Genomic DNA, 16,927 nt, shown 5'->3' with positions numbered 1-16,927 from the left:
TTAATAGACTTAGCCTACTTAGACGCAATTAAAACATTGTTGAAGGTGGGACTTGAGGATTGTTCACTGAGCTAAGTAGAGCTCACTTAAACCCCTCCTCTTAACACCATCACATCAGAAAGGGTGAGTGAGTGGACTCGGGTCAGTAATTAACCCATGTCATAACAGCAGTGGTGACAGAGTGTCCCACTCTGATGCACAACTCAACAATTCTCATTCTTTCAATGTCCTTGTTGTAACAAACCTAAAGGATTAGGTATTTTTATCGACTCTGCCATGGATGGGAAAACACAGAAGTTGGAGTTACGCCGTGAAGTGGGACTGTTGGGAGGCATGTCCCTTATTGCTGGTACCATGATCGGCTCTGGAATATTTATGTCTCCCCAGTCTGTGATTCAAAACATCGGGAGCCCTGGTGCGAGCCTTGTCATCTGGGCATGTTGTGGACTACTTGCTATGTTAGCATCGCTAAGCTATGCAGAACTGGGTACTGTAATAAGGGAGTCCGGAGGGGAATATATCTACATACTGCGTACAGCGGGTCAACCCGCTGCTTTTCTTTTCATCTTTACCTCGGTGGTGGTAGTGCGTCCTGCCAGCATGGCCGGCGTAGCACTGAGCTTTGCTGTGAATGCGGTGGCCCCCTTTTATCAGGACTGTCCTCCACCAGACAATGTGGTGAAGTGCGTGGCCGCAGTAGGCATCCTGCTGTTGGCCGTGGTGAACTGTCTGAATGTACGCTTGGCAATGAAACTTATGGTTTTCTTTATGGCAGCTAAGTTGCTAAGCCTTGCCGTTATTGTGATTGGAGGTGTCGTGCTACTTGTGCAAGGGAATACACTCAACTTTGAGAACTCCTTCGAAGGCACCAAGCTGGACGTGAGTGCCATTGGTTTGGCCTTTTTCCAGTGCCTTTGGTCCTACGATGGCTGGAACAATTTGAATTCTGTGACGGAAGAGCTAAAAAATCCACAGGTATATTCAAGTCTGTATTGTTTTAATGCTGTCACTGATTCAGCTTTTGATTAAGCAAATGTAGCCTATAGGCCTACTCAAATGTCTTCAAAAGGTTCTGTTTCCGTCAGAAGAGTTTATGTAACAATAGACTCATTAAAAAAAGATAAGGTATCTATTAATAGATACTTTCAAACTATTTTTTTTTTAAAGAATGAACAATGAAAATGAAAACGAACACGATGCAAAGTTGCCCGCTTTACCTCATGTGAAGTACACCTTGACTTCTGGCCACAGGTCAGTGTGGGTCTAAGTATGCAAACATCTTTGTGAGTTTAAGTAAAGATTATTTGTCTGTTGACATGTAAGTAATGGTATGTGCATAGAATATGAATAAAGAAATAGACACTTTATGTCATCCCAAACATAAAGTGAAAGCAGATTTCTACAATGTAATGTTAATTACTTAAAAATATATATAATGCAAAATAAGCGGTTGCATAAATATACAACCCCTTCAAGTCAACATTTAGTAGATGCACCTTTGGCCGCAATTACTGTAAAGCATGGCACCTGCGTGGATAGGTCTCAATCTTGATACTGCAATTCTCCATAATGCAACTCCATTTTTCTTTGCAAAACTGTTCAAGCTCTGTCAGGTTGGAAGGGGATCAGGTGTGAACAGCCCTTTTCAAGTCCAGACACAGATTTTCTATAGGATTAAGGTCTGGGCTTTGACTTGGCCTCTCCAGAACATTCACCTTGTTCTTGTAGGGGAAGGCACATAACGTGTCTTCAGGATGAGAATTGCATTGGCCATCAAAATGTTTAAACATGTATAGAACAGGACAGAACGTTGAAGCAGTAAAGCATATTTCGAGAAACTACAATTAATCTGACCTCATGAAATTAAGAAATTGACCTTGAATAATTACCAAGTAGTTTATCAACTATAGCAGAGTAGTGGCATGGCATATGAGAATATATATATATATATATATATAAATGGTGGGTGAATTAACAACTTATTACCAGTAAATCATAAAGCACATTGAATGGTAACATTCAGGTTAAAGCAAAACTCTCTCTTAATGCAACCTAGGGTCTTTTTGTGAATGAAGTCAAATTTTCGTTTAAAAGCATAATTACAACGTAAGCACCACTTTTAAGTATGATCACATCAAACCAAACCAAGTCAATATTTGCAATAATTAAGGGGGGTAGGACTAGGCTATATGAGCAACCCCTCTTCCAATGGCACGGCTCTGACGAACCCATGTGTGCAGGGAGAAATAGCCCTGTGCAGAGAAACTAGAGGAGCAGTTCATATTCAGCAAAGACAAGAGAGAAAGTGCACAATAGGCCTAGCAAATATGACGGCTGGAAATCATACATTGCGCAGATATATTTGCTGTTAATAGTCAACGAACTCCACTAACCACTCGGTGAGTTGCACAGTTTTGAAAACAAACGTTAAGGGTTGTTTTAGGACATGTTTGAGTAGCCTACAGTTTCACTGCACTAGTTAAAGCAATAAAATGGGAAATACCCAAGGGGGGTGAATACTTGTTATAGGCACTGTATCTGTTAGGCTACATTCACATGTCTTTCCCATTGAATGTTCATTGACACATGTTATTCATTCTTTTCAGGTGAATCTACCCAGGGCTTTGTTGATTGCCATTCCCATGGTAACAGTTCTGTATTTGCTGGTCAATGTGAGTTACTTGGCATCCCTGACACCACGGGAGATGATGTCATCAAGTGCAGTTGCCGTGACATGGGGGTGAACAAATGTCTATTTTCATTGTTTTGATGTTAAAAAAAGATGTTTAATTGATTACAGATAAATTACTCACTACAGATAATTCTGAATGGCAAGTTACCATATTATTTTTTTTTTCTTCTATTTGTTTTTATCTGTGAAGCGACCTTGGGTGTCCTGAACGGCGTTTTTAAATGAAATGTATTATTATTATTATTAATAATATTATGACAAAATACAAGTACAACAGAATAATTTAACAGACCATAGAGCATCTGATTGTCATTTAGGCCTAGTCGTTAGAGTTACAATTATCCTTGAGAATCACAATAAAGTTAAAGAATGAAGAAGCTTATAGAGCATGGACAAAAGGAATATACAGTCTAATTTGCTGTCACATTTGCAGAACGGCTGCGTTGCGCTGCCTGTAAGGCTCTAATTTGATAAAATGCAGATTAGAGTAGTAAATATTTTGCTTACACTGCACTGCAGTCACAGCAGTTGCTTTAGGACTTCCAGATTTCTGAGTCATACATTAAAGACCCTCTATGTGTTGACAGGAATAAAGTGCTCGGAGGCTTGGGATGGTTCATGTCTGTGGCGGCAGCGTTGTCTGCCTTTGGATCTCTGAACGGAACGTTCTTCAGTGGCGGACGAGTGTGCTTTGTGGCTGCCAGGGAAGGGCATATGGTGAGAAGAATTTTATTTATATATTTATTAAAGTATATTTTTGGAGCTTTTTTGCTTTTATTGTGCTAGGATAGTGAGAGACTGACAGGAAGCAGGTGGGAGAGAGAGATGGGGTGGGATCAGGAAAATGACCCAGGTTAGACTTGAAGCCCGGTCCCCATGGACACGAATGCGGTATGGACACTAGCAAGTTGAGCCACAGGACAATATTTGATTTAAACCCAAACCCAAACATCCTGGGCCAATTGCACTGTCAGTTAGCATTTGGTTAGCTTAGCAGCGCTTCAGGTATGATACAGCAACTAAGTACCAAAATTGTTACATTTTTGGAGAAAAAATTGAATGAAACTTAAAGGTAAACTATGCAGTATTGGCCATTTCCTTACTGTTTTCTCGGTTTTTGCTTCTTTTTTTTTCGCTGGCTCTGTCATGACGAATGTCTTGAGAAACTCCATCGCTACCTTTTTCTAGCCGATGCCTGGCGTGTATGTGTATTTGAATGCAGTAAAGCAATTCGTTACACTCGTTATACTTCCTGACACTGAGGCCGCCGGCCCAAAGCTGCAAAGGTGGTTTTTCCGCTCACAGGCGCTGGGGGAAGTGAGACGGCCACCGTTCAACCCGAAAAAAGTCATATAACCATTCCAATGACTCTGAAGCTGTTAAATTAAGGTAAATTAAGCTAAAAAACTAGCATATTAAGCTAAAAAACCTGCATAGTGTGCCTTTAACAATGGTTTCCTAATCTTAGTGATGTAAAATATGTGTGCCCCCTGATGCTATATCTGATTCTTGTGAAACTGGATTCCAAAATGGCAACCATGGGATGGTGAAAATGGTCGATATTCCACATTTTGGTTAGTGGAAGTAGTGGTATCTGGCATCTGGTAAAGGAGTGATCAACGCTCAGTCCTGACCACAAATGGAAAGTCACAGAGGTAATGCCTGAAATTGCAGACAGCCTCTGTGATGGCCCACAGTTAAAGCTGCAGTTGGCAAGATTTTTTTGATCATATTCACTGAGACCAACACTATGCTCTGACAGAACAACATAAATCAGCCGGTTTTAGAAAAAAACCTGCACTTCTACCTCCACCTAGAGCCTGTTATTTGTTTTGCAAAAATCCACAGCTCCCGGTTCTTCTGGTCCAATCAGAGCAGGGCTGTGTGAGATCTGACTGTAAATCACAGTCTGGTGCAGTCTGGTGCGCACTGACGAGCACGAACTCAACGAGAAGGTGCTCGGTGGTAGTGGGGGAGGGGCATGAGAGTTGTAAACATTCAAAATTTTGAGAGTTGTAAACATTCAAAAAGTCCCCTCAATCTGTCAGACTTGCCAACTGCAGCTTTTATGTTGGGTTATGAAGTAATTGTGTTCTCTGTCTGGTTGTAGTATTCGATGACACACTCTCTCTGAAGTCTCTTGACAGCCATCAAGAGTCCAAGTAGAACATTGCTGGTGTAAGGCTACAGACCAACGTTCCACTGCTGCGCCTAACTTTTTCATTTAGGTGCACCAGCACATAATTTAGGTTCATCCAAAATTTTCTTTTAAGCGTTGTCTTCTTTGTCAGTTCCTACACATTTTGGTAATTGAATTACTATGTCTAATAATTGCATTACAAGTATAGACCTTTTCAACAATAAAAACAAAAACAATGCTTGAACGTTCTATTTGGGCCCCAATCTACTTCCTCTGCATTAAGATAACATATGGAATGTTAAAAAGGAAGTCTTGTGGGGCCAACTATGATGCTGATAATGGAACTCTCTTGAAAGGGTCCATATTTAAATTAAAAAAGGATGTTGTGATGTTGTGCAACAAAGAGCACAGGGCACGTTTCACTTTTTTCCGTTTCACTTATATTTTCCCCTTCACCCCCTTGACAGGGGCTTCTAAATGAAACCTGCTTTTATTTGTCCAAACCTGTAGCCACACCAGGCTAGTAAAAGGACCTGCGTCTAATCTGGACTAGGCTTTTAAACAAATATTTACAGTAAATAGAGAACTGTTACACTGTTGTTATCATTGTATTGGTGGTTATCTACTATCTGTTTATCAGAGGTCATTAACCTAAATTATACTACATAAAGGTAAACCATTTAAGGTAGTTCTATTTTGAAATCCTCAAGCAAATGTAGTTATCACTATTAACAATGGCACCTGTAGTTCTGCTGCAACATGTGAGTTTAAAAACATGTTACATGGCAAACCTCTCTACACAGTGGTGGCTAAGCTAACAACACAGTAACTGTTCCCATATGTTTAAAAATCACAGATATATTTTGCTTGTTTAAAAGAAGTATTTTCTTCTAGCCAGACATCTTGTCCATGGCACATGTGAGACATCTCACCCCTTCTCCAGCTCTCATCTTCACAACTTTCATCTCTCTCCTTGTGCTGATTCCTGGGGACTTCCAAAGCATTGTCAACTTCTTCAGGTGCTTCCTCTGTACACTTGTCTCTTATGAATATATTATGTACTATGGATTATGTAATTACAGATTTTAGTGATGAGGAGCAATGCCATCACAGACATTTATGCAAATGTTGTTCCCTGATAATAGCTTCATAATTTATTCTTATTGTTATAAGTCGATTTCAAAACAAAAGCATCTGCTAAGAAACACAGCTTGATACTATGTTCTAGATGTTTGTAGTTCTTAATATCTCACCTTTTTGTCTAGTTTTACAGCTTGGTTCTTTTATGGAACCACTCTGTGTGGCCTCCTTTATCTAAAGATCAGGAGACCTGACCTCCCACGGGTTTTCAAAGTAGGTGACAGATAAGAGCTTTCCAAATGTTTTCTATTCTGCTTTTATAAGGGTTGTCGCAATTTCTTTATTACATTGTGCTGAGTAGATATGCTATGTAAATCTGATAAGAATTGCAAATGGCTATCAACAAATATAAATGGCTAGAGTTTGAGAGCGAAAACTGCTGCTGGTGGAAACTAAAGACGTGTGTGCACAAAAACAGAAACGTCAGAGAAAGATATAAAAGTGTGGTCAAGTTTCAAGTTAATTAGTGAAGCATTTGGATAAAGCTTACCAGCAGCATTGCTAAATTAACCCCTTTAAACTAAAGACATGTGTGCACAAAAACAGAAACGTCAGAGAAAGATATAAAAGTGTGGTCAAGTTTCAAGTTAATTAGTGAAGCATTTGGATAAAGCTTACCAGCAGCATTGCTAAATTAACCCCTTTAAACTAAAGACGCGTGTGCACAAAAACAGAAACGTCAGAGAAAGATATAAAAGTGTGGTCAAGTTTCAAGTTAATTAGTGAAGCATTTGGATAAAGCTTACCAGCAGCATTGCTAAATTAACCCCTTTAAACTAAAGACGCGTGTGCACAAAAAAAAAACAGAAACGCCAGAGAAAGATATAAAAGTGTGGTCAAGTTTCAAGTTAATTAGTGAAGCATTTGGATAAAGCTTACCAGCAGCATTGCTAAATTAACCCCTTTAAACTAAAGACGCGTGTGCACAAAAACAGAAACGTCAGAGAAAGATATAAAAGTGTGGTCAAGTTTCAAGTTAATTAGTGAAGCATTTGGATAAAGCTTACCAGCAGCATTGCTAAATTAACCCCTTTAAACTGAATGTGTCAGATTACAGTGTAAGAAGATGGTAATGTTACAGTGGTTTCTGGGCAGTGTAGGGCTTCACTCCTAGAATTTACGACAGAGTTGCACAATACATCCATGAAGAGACAATTCTTTGGTCAAAGCTACTCTGTAATCAAAAAGTCCAGTTAAACCAATTCGTTTTGCCAGCCTATAAAGTGGCATTAAAGAAAGTCAGCGAAACAAAATGTGATTGCCATTACTTCGTAGAACTAGCCTAGAAATCTAGACGCACCCTAGCGGCGGCAAATTAATTTGCTCAGCCTGTACGTTTAGTATCAAACCATAGGGATTTCTATTGGCTAACACCGTGGATGTTATTCAATCACAGCGCTCTATTTTGTTAGAGAGTCTTAAGGCGGGCTTAACAGGATAACGACAATTCTCTGCCCGCCCCTTGGATTAAGCGAGGTGAATGGTTCGATGCCAGACTATACATTTCAACGATATAGGATGGCCCGCCAGGCTATCGTAGAACACATCCTGCTACCAAATGCATTCATTTATTATAAAACTATGCAACAGCACAATGCCATCTGTCCATGAAAAACACTTTAGTCCACAAAAACAGGCTACATTACGGAAAGTATCCTACACAGGTGTGCAGAAAAAATCTTTTGTCCAATAGGCTACGTTCCATGAATATAACTATTCTCACACCAGATTTATCATGCTGCACTACAAGCCCATGCTGACCTGCATACACAAGCTGGAATGACCATATGCCTGTCGTACGGCTGTTTTAAAGCTGCAGTTGGCAAGATTTTTTTTTGATCATATTCACTGAAACCAACACTATGCTCCGACAGAACAACATAAATCAGCCGGTTTTAGAAAAAAAAAACCGCACTTCTACCTCCACCTAGAGCCAGTTATTTGCTTTGCAAAAATCCACAGCTCCCGGTTCTTCTGGTCCAATCAGAGCAGGGCTGTGTGAAATCTGACTGAATCACAGTCTGGTGCAGTCTGGAGTGCATTGACGAGCACAAAATCGATGAGAGGGTGCTCGGTGGTAGTGGGGGAGTGGCATAAGAATTGTAAACATTTTGAAAATTTTGAAAAAAATTTGGCTAAGTCCCCTCAATCTGTCAGACTTGCCAACTGCAGCTTTAATGTTTTTTTAAAAAAAAAATGTTTACTTATTTATTTGGCCTTTTATACAAAGCCACTTCCATTTGTCAATTATTACAAGAGCCAGTCTCCCCGGCCTGTTTTATGTCATTCGTTTCGTAAACTAGGGCTAATGAGAATTTTGAGAGCCAGACACTTTTACCGGTTTTGAGCAACAAGAAAAAAGTGCAAAAATGTCCACAGTCTCTCCTATTTATTATGTGCTAAAGAATATTTAATGCTTTCTTGACTTGCTTCTCACAATTTGATCCCTTTAGGTTCCCATCCTGATCCCCATCCTAGTCATTATGGCTGCGGTCTTCCTAGTCGTTGCACCAATCATTGACGATCCCAAGATTGAGTATCTGTATGTCACTCTATTCATCTTCAGTGGTATCATTATCTATGTGCCCTTCATCCACTTCAAGCTGCTCCCTGGATTACTGGACAGAGTGACCGTTTTCCTCCAACTCTTTCTGGAGGTCGCCCCAGCTGACAAAAACTTGTAATGAGAAATGCCAGAGGCTTTTTAACAATGGCACCTCTGTCAAAGTATTGAGAGAAGAAAGTCTACTAGTTTTTTTGTGTGAGCACAGTCAGCTACATACTTACTGGATGCTGGTGAAAGTCATCGAACTTTTGGCAAGCATGTCTGTTAGTGCATCCAGCCTCTCACACTTTTGTTTTTGTTGCCAGAAAATTGGTATTGTTTTCATGTTTATATATATGGACAATTTTTGACCCTGTTTTTTGTTCACACCCCATAACATATAAAACATACAGTAGCCATGCCATGTATCAATAGGGTGACCAGATGAGATTGGCTGAAATACGGGACGCTTTTTTTTTTTGTCGGGGGGTAGGCTTACAGCTTAATTTTCAAACCTGTACCAAAACACATTTTTATTCAAACATCAAGTCTGCCTCAAAATACAACAGAGAAATCATGAACTCAAAATGTCATTGTGAAAAAAAAAAAAAAAAAACAGTGTAACAGTGCAAATCAGACCTTTCAGAATAAGGATAATAGCCTAACGCTAATAACAAGCCTTGCCAAAATTATGGGTCATTAAGTAAGAATACAAAATAATTGTTAGATTAAGTAGATTATGTTAAAACGACATGGAAATTAGGCCGAACTTCCGACGTATTTTTTTGCACACACGCTGGCTCTGCCTGCTGCGCTGCCTGCACAATGTCCTCGGCTTCGCGAAATCAGTGCATATTCGCGCCTAATTATAGAACGTCAAAAAGAAACAAAGTAGCCGGGCTGCATCCAGACACTTAGCTGCCGTCGGGGGCTGCATGCAGTCGACTCAGACTCTCTACGGACAGTTTTTAATGTTTATCAGAAAATAACTACTCAGTATTCTGATTGAGTATAATTTTCGGGACAATTAGGGCAGGATTCGGGATTCGGGACAGCTGCTTGGATATCGGGACTGTCCAGAATTTTTCGGGGACTTCTGGTCACCCTATGTATCAAAATAAAATGCTGTATTTTTGTATTTTACAAAAAAAATACTAAAAATGTTCTTTAAAGGAAGCATGAAATAACTTTTTGAGAGCAACAGCTTTTCTCTGCCTGCGAGACCTGCCATAAACCTACAAACAGTCAACATCTCATAGCCTAAATACTGTATTAGATATACACTCAAAGTCACAACTGATCTTGTCAATGCATGCATATATTGCTTGATATTGCACTGTGTAACGCTAATGATCAGGAAGAAAAATTACCCTTTTAGTTGGTTTTTAACTGACTGGGTACTGTATAAGCGCTAAATGGTACCACCAAGGAGACACCAAGGAGCATAAATATACATTTTTCATGTGTGTTGCTAGGCGATACATGGGACAACATTTTGAGCAATGTGACCTCACTGCACGCCACTGGTGTACTGTGTGTGTGAGAAACCTGCATGTTACTCATCTCGCACTGGATCATCTTCCTGAATCTCAACTCAGGCAAATTACTAAGTCAACATCAGTCAGAGGCTACATTCATTGTTTTGCACTTTTATAATATTTTTAACTACAAAAATATGCAATAAATAAACAAAGCCATTTGCTTCAACCCAATAAAATACAATTACGAAATACTATTTTGAATTTGAAATACGTATTTCAAAAACATGTATCATAAACACTGCCCATCCCTGCATACTACAATGGCAAGGTGTACAATGAAAGAAAATTCTGTTGTTTTGTTACAAAAACTATCCACTCACAAGGCAGAAACTCAAAGAGGGTAGAAGACCTTGGACTGATCATCTAGAATGCAAAATTCTACAGAAAGCTAGTAAGGTTGATGAGATAAATTGGGTTTGCTAGCTTGATGATATGGTATATGTAGCCTATGCCTACTGATTACCTTGTGTGCTATTCAAAGTGCTGGGACATCCAAATGTTCTAGACAACTTGCGATACGAAACTCAAAAGACACACGACATACCATGATAGCTGTCAGTATAGTTAATAACAGTATGATGTAATGTTATGACAGTAATTGGGTCCTGCAGGGCTGTATGCTTATTGGAGTTGTGACAGAAAAACAGTGCACTATTATTACTGCCCCCAGTTGTATGCCACTATGACCCAGTTCAGCTTGCGTTTATACACATTTCCATAATATATATTTTTAAATATGATCTCAAGCTTTTAAGCCAAAGATAGGACAGTGAAGAGAGGACAGGAAATTAGTGGGAAAGAGACGTGCATTGGGTTAGGGAAATTAACCTATGGGAACTGAGCCTGTTTATGGTATGGGACGCTGATGCTACCACTATGGCTCCCCCCAAAGTCATAGTCACCTTTTTGTCCAAATGAACATTTAGGTCAAATTTGAAGAAGTTTCCCTTCAGTGTTCTTGAGAAATTGGGCTTCATTCGCCAGTTATCTTCCTATTTTTTTCAAAAGTGTTGTGTTGATTTTAGGAGCTTTCTTCAAAAGATTCGCAAACATGTTCCCACACCTCAGAATTGTTCTTCTTGAGTAGAAATCACAAGCCAGTTGGCCTTAATTTGCATAGGTAAAGGCCCAGTCAATCCTAGGCCATGCGACTGCGGAACCCCCATAAAATAATGTAATAAAGTAATCTGGTTAAATTCTAGCTTTTGGAATGGACCAAATATTAAAAATAAGTTGTTCAAACAGGATTCTGAAATCAGATTAGTATACAAATCCATTTTTTGATTTTGATCTGAATCAAACACGCATTGCAGTCAGATTGTACATGTGATGGAGGGGGTGTGTCCATGCTGTATGCTACAGAGTCAGTTTGGTTTGGTAACTGGCCCACTTAGCAATAAAAGTGATGGGGATCAGGAATGGTGTTTGAGAAGGCTATAGTTACAATGGCGTGGGATATTATCACAGACACCTCACATGTCCTGTATACAGAATATGAACTGCTCCTTTTTAGGACAAAATGGCTGAATAAGTATAGAAACTATCCTGTATTCAGAATACAAACTGCTCCCTTCAGGACAAGATGACTGCAAGTAGAAACTCCTTCATCCCTCTATCAGTGAACCAGCTAAATCCTGGACATGAGAGTGTGAAGTAGAGAAGAACTGTGTGTAGTGATTTTTAAGCAGTTATGTTGGCACTAGTGTGTAATATGCATTCTACGTTCGTTTTTGCGTTACAATTAAGCAGCACCTGCAGAAAATGTTTAGTTAGGGCAGTGGTTCTTAAACCTTTTGTCTGGCGAACACCCAAAAAACTTCTCTCCAACTGGCAGAATTTGGTTTCCAAATGTTGTGAGATGGGCATTGGAAGCAGAGGCAGAAAATGTCTTCTCTCATAGGTAGGCTATGTCAGCATCAAAGGCATTATGTCAATGGCAGACTTTGACTAAAAACCTTTACAAAAATGTTTTTAATTCATTTTGCGACCCCTCCAATATTTTTGGCGACCCCCAGTTTGAGAACCACTGAGTTAGGGGGTAAGATGGGACCAGTGAGATGGCTAAACAGTATGGAACAGGTTCAGGGTACGCAAGTACATACTATGGTTAGACAGTGTAAGGTGTGATTGCAAACTGTTTAATACCTTGGCTGATCTCATGTGAGTATATTCACATGAGATAAGCCAAAGAATCATAAATTAGCCTATCAAATTCCAGTTTGAATATAACCAATAAATCAAAGATGTTGGTTGCTCAATAAACATTAGTGATAGTGACAAAGGTTTCATTTATAAGTAGCCTAAGTATATATACTCTTTTGATCCCGTGAGGGAAATTTGGTCATTTTTTTCCAATCCATGAATTAGTGAAACACACTCAGCACACAGTGATTGATCACACAGTGAGGTGAAGCACACACTAATCCTGGCGCAGTGAGCTGCCTGCAACAGGGAGCAGTGAGAGGTTAGGTGCCTTGCTCAAGCCGTTCCTACTGGTCGGGGTTCGAACCGGCAACCCTCCGGTTACAAGTCCGAAGCGCTAACCAGTAAGCCACGGCTGTCCAACACATCATATTTGATATACAATATACAACCCTGTTTCCAAAATTTTGGGACGCTTTTGGGATGGGATTTTTTAAAATCAGAATTTGAGTCTGGTAACACACCATTTTGGATGCGTTTCAACCTAGCCTGGAAGCCAGTCCGAATTTACCCCGTCCACAAAATAAGAGGATGGCAAATGCCGTAATCGCTGTTTTCTGTTTTTCTTTTAAAGTTATTGCACTGTCGATATCTTCTATAACAGACACAATAACAAAATCTAAACCTCTCTTCTCCAATTCGCCTTATTCACCCGGTGGCCAGAGCGAGGCTACAGAGTACACTTGCCGTTACACCACAGTCCAGCAGATGTTGGAGGTAATGCACTCCGTTTGCGAACTGCCAAAAAAACTCACTGAGGAAGAAGAACAGGCCAGGCGAACCCTTCTTTTTCGGTGAGCTTTTTTTTGGCAGTTTGCAAACTGAGTGCATTACCACCATCTGCTGCACTGAGGTGTAATGGCAAGGGTACCCTGTAGCCTCGTTCTGGCCGCAGGGTGAATAATGCGAATAGCAGCCTTTTTGTTGTAAACAAAATCATCTGAAGTGAGCTTAGGTAGTGTGGAAGACTGTCACTGTTGCTCATCTGTCCATCATTGTATAAAGTCTGCCAAAATAATTTGATCGGCCCGAAAACATCCTAACCGGGTACGTAGACCCTTTCAACAAACAGGTGCGTTCCTAGGACATTTCCGGTGGCACAGAGAAGAGCATTGAGCCAGTGGTAACTTGGGGACAAACAAAAATGTTAAAATCAAGTTTTAGTCAACATTTTGTAGAGCATCATACTAAAGTCTGATTCATTTTCATTTCAAAGTATCGCCGTTGGTTTTTAATGTTTCAACCGGAAAAGCTCTAGGAACAGATTGAAACGGTCTATAGACTTATCAATGGAGGAACTCAAATTTCCCACCATCAAATTTTGTTGGCGAGGTAAATTCGGGCTGGCTTCCAGGTTACCTGTAAGATATAAATGTGTCTTGTTTTGCCAGTGTCATGCAGTGCCATTTTCTATATATTTATAGTGACTACAGTATTCATAAACAATTATGACAAGTTGGTATTTGTGTTTACAACTATAGGCTATTGTTGACAAATGATTGTTAGTTGAGATATTTCAGCACCAATAAAATTGACAGAATTCAAATGATTTAATTATGTGATCATTTAGCAAAAAAAAAAAAAAAAAACAGTTAAGCCTAGTAATGTTTTTCTCAGATGGCAAGTTAAGCCACAAAAACACTTTTTAGGATCCCTTTGCATTCATTTTATTAGGCTACTGTTTCTCTCATATTAGCTGAGGTGAAGTTATGTAGCCTACACAACACACACACACACACACACACACACACAGTTAACACTGATATTATGACGATATCATAATGATCATGATCATAATGTCCTTTTTCATGAAACACAGAGGAGAATTCAATTCAATTCAATATTTATTCACAATATTAAATGTGCAGTCAGGAATTGCACAAGAATTGAAATCAGAATTTAAACAACCTCTGAATGTAATGCTAAAAAATGCAACCTAAATTTCGCATTGCACTAAAAGATTGCATTTTTTGTTTGTTTTATAAAATGAGATTAGATTCCTTGTGCAACCTTTGAAATGAGCAAACTGAACAAAAATGTTGGTTGTGTTGTTGGTGTGTGCATATTGATATTGAAGTATGGAAGAATCAGATAGAAATATAGGCCTAGGCCTCCTTAATATTGATCATTTAAATTTAAAAATCACGTACTTTGGAGAATTACACTCTCAAAGGGGTGAGGGTCTGTTTGTTTCAAATTAGTAGCCCTCCATATGATTTCGGATCCTTCAAGTAGTCCTCATTCCCAAAAACGTTGAAGACTGTTGTAGGCCGTCACGGAATTGGCAGCTAGCGGTCGTTTGAAGATGAGTGCTGAATGTGACAAAAAAAATGTTATGGGCTTGAAATTGCGTAAAATACCTGACTGCACCTTTAAGTGAACTTAATCTGTTATTCAGACTGCATGACTCAGAACTCAGAGCTCTTCTCACAAGTCTCGCCTGCCAGGATGGTCAGGCGGCGAAACCGAACGCAATTGATAAAGGGAATAAACATGTGCTCTGTCTCCCTAACTGTCCATTTGGCTAGTAACCACTCCTTACACATGGAATGGCGTGGTACAGCCAATCACATCCTATTTTAGACGAAGTGACTTCACCATGTCTCCTCCTATTGGATGCTATATTAAGAACGCAACAGGGCTCTTTAAAAGGGGAGCCGAGTGACATTTTGCAGAGGTACCAATGGATGCAGGCTACCACTCGGAAAAGGGCTCGAATTCGTGAGAGCTGGATGTAGCCTTGTAGGATTATTGTGTCCTGTTGACCACTGTGAAATTATTATTGATAACCTGGACTAGACAGACCTACATTTTGCGTTAGGTGGACGGCAGCTGAGATGGCTGCTATTCGGAAAAAGCTTGTGGTGGTCGGGGATGGCGCCTGTGGGAAGACTTGTCTCCTCATCGTGTTCAGTAAAGATGAATTTCCTGAGGTGTATGTGCCAACCGTGTTCGAGAACTACGTCGCGGATATTGAGGTAGACAGCAAGCAAGTAGAATTGGCTTTGTGGGACACAGCTGGGCAGGAAGACTATGACCGCCTTCGCCCCCTATCCTACCCGGACACTGATGTAATACTAATGTGCTTCTCAGTGGACAGTCCAGATTCGTTGGAGAATATCCCAGAAAAATGGGTACCGGAGGTGAAGCACTTCTGTCCTAACGTTCCGATCATTTTAGTGGCGAACAAAAAGGACATGCGAAATGACGAGAACGTCAGGAACGAGCTAGCACGGATGAAACAGGAACCCGTGAAGACAGAGGATGGGAGGGCCATGGCTGCGCGCATCGGAGCGTACGATTACTTGGAGTGTTCAGCCAAAACGAAGGAAGGAGTACGGGACGTTTTCGAGACAGCAACTCGCGCTGCTCTGCAGAAAAAGCTACCTTCCAAGCCCTGTGTGGAATGCTGCAAATTGATATGAAATGAGCAATAAGAAATGTCAAAGTAGCTTAATTAAACAAAAGTTAAGGAGCCAGACGAAGAATGGCTTTCACTGATGAGAGCTAGTCTCTGTATTTTGGGATGGTTAAACTGCAGTCCAAGTTAATGAAATAGGTGGTCATTATGATGGACACTGGAGTTATGTGCTACAGTTTAAATAACAATGGAGTTGATAACCCATGGTGAAAGAAGTCAGCAACACTAATCTGCAAATCTTATGAGTTATGACCATTGCAAAGACGAATGATAACCCACTCGCTGGAGGATATTCGCATGGATACAGAAGGATTTTTTGCCAACAGGAGCGACAAAGGATGGGACAATGTTACCATGAGCTTGTGAGAAGGGCTAGTCTTGGTCAGATGGTTAATTTGTGTTTGTTTATAGAGTAACTATGTTGTTGTGTGTGTGTGCATGTGCCTGTCAGTGGGGGAGGAGAGGGCTTTATGGTACCCTACTTGCAGTGTCAACCTGTTCAGATCTTAATTACATTTATTCATTCACACTCACACACACACACAGATCATATATTACATTCATTCAGTACATACACTTGCATTACATATATTAAAATCACTATAGCATAATTGTTCAATGCACTGAGTTCAATATAGTTTGTCCACTTCGGTTGAAACATTCATAAATGCCATGTTACTGTTTTAATGCCGTTTCAATTTGCACCATCCCCATCGCCTTATGGATGGGTGGACACCATTCAATACTGAAGGGGACAGATTTAAAGTTTAACTGTTATGATTGCACTGAATAATTTGAGTTCTATTGAACTGTGTTTTAATAGTATTATCCTAGATACACACTCTTATGGCAAGGTACTCAGTAACACAACATAAACTATTTTATTTGTTTTTTAAACCTGTGGTAGGTTTTCATTCTGTTATTTTACATTGCACATAACAGACATCTTAAAAGTATGTTTACAAGTCCACTTAATTGTATTCAGAGTTCATTATGCTAAATAAAATGGACTGGTTGAATGAAGCCCTGCTAATAGTCACATTAATGTGAAGATGAGCTTTTTCCCATTGCCATAGCCTATATCATCTTGGACTGAAAGGTAACTAATCATGGAGACAACATTATGTAATGATGTATATACATTTCGTAAGTATTAACTTGCCAACATTATTCAACAAATACTAGGATAATAATTAATCACGCAGTGAGATAAATCATAAATGCAGAGCTTACATCCTGTGCCATT

General features: G+C 39.8%; 2 protein-coding genes across 2 annotated transcripts; both read left to right on the top strand.

The window, feature by feature from the left end:
* Window positions 1-185: 185 nt before the first annotated feature.
* zmp:0000001267 (b(0,+)-type amino acid transporter 1) lies at window positions 186-8,975 on the top strand. Its single transcript, XM_048228267.1, has 6 exons — window positions 186-975; window positions 2,607-2,740; window positions 3,280-3,409; window positions 5,727-5,851; window positions 6,098-6,185; window positions 8,426-8,975. The coding sequence occupies exons 1-6, from the start codon at window positions 277-279 to the stop codon at window positions 8,654-8,656; spliced, it is 1,407 nt and encodes a 468-aa protein (XP_048084224.1). The 5' UTR covers window positions 186-276; the 3' UTR covers window positions 8,657-8,975.
* Window positions 8,976-14,895: 5,920 nt separating this feature from the next.
* Window positions 14,896-16,704, top strand: LOC125283993 (rho-related GTP-binding protein RhoB). The gene has a single exon (XM_048227643.1). The coding sequence runs from the start codon at window positions 15,098-15,100 to the stop codon at window positions 15,683-15,685; it is 588 nt and encodes a 195-aa protein (XP_048083600.1). The 5' UTR covers window positions 14,896-15,097; the 3' UTR covers window positions 15,686-16,704.
* Window positions 16,705-16,927: the final 223 nt, after the last annotated feature.

This window comes from Alosa alosa, chromosome 19 (assembly GCF_017589495.1).
Source record: "Alosa alosa isolate M-15738 ecotype Scorff River chromosome 19, AALO_Geno_1.1, whole genome shotgun sequence".
Taxonomy (NCBI): Eukaryota; Metazoa; Chordata; class Actinopteri; order Clupeiformes; family Clupeidae; genus Alosa; species Alosa alosa.
Note: the sequence above shows the minus strand (reverse complement) of the source record. Positions and strands in the feature narration are given on the sequence as shown.

What these genes read in the sequence shown, in the direction of transcription:
- zmp:0000001267 (XM_048228267.1), top strand. Translation starts at nt 277, where the DNA reads ATGGATGGGAAAACACAGAAGTTGGAGTTACGCCGTGAAGTGGGACTG. An exon ending in GCAGTTGCCGTGACATGGGG is followed by an intron (nt 2,741 to 3,279) that starts GTGAACAAATGT and finishes ATGTGTTGACAG; the next exon opens with GAATAAAGTGCTCGGAGGCT. An exon ending in ACCTCCCACGGGTTTTCAAA is followed by an intron (nt 6,186 to 8,425) that starts GTAGGTGACAGA and finishes TGATCCCTTTAG; the next exon opens with GTTCCCATCCTGATCCCCAT.
- LOC125283993 (XM_048227643.1), top strand. Translation starts at nt 15,098, where the DNA reads ATGGCTGCTATTCGGAAAAAGCTTGTGGTGGTCGGGGATGGCGCCTGT.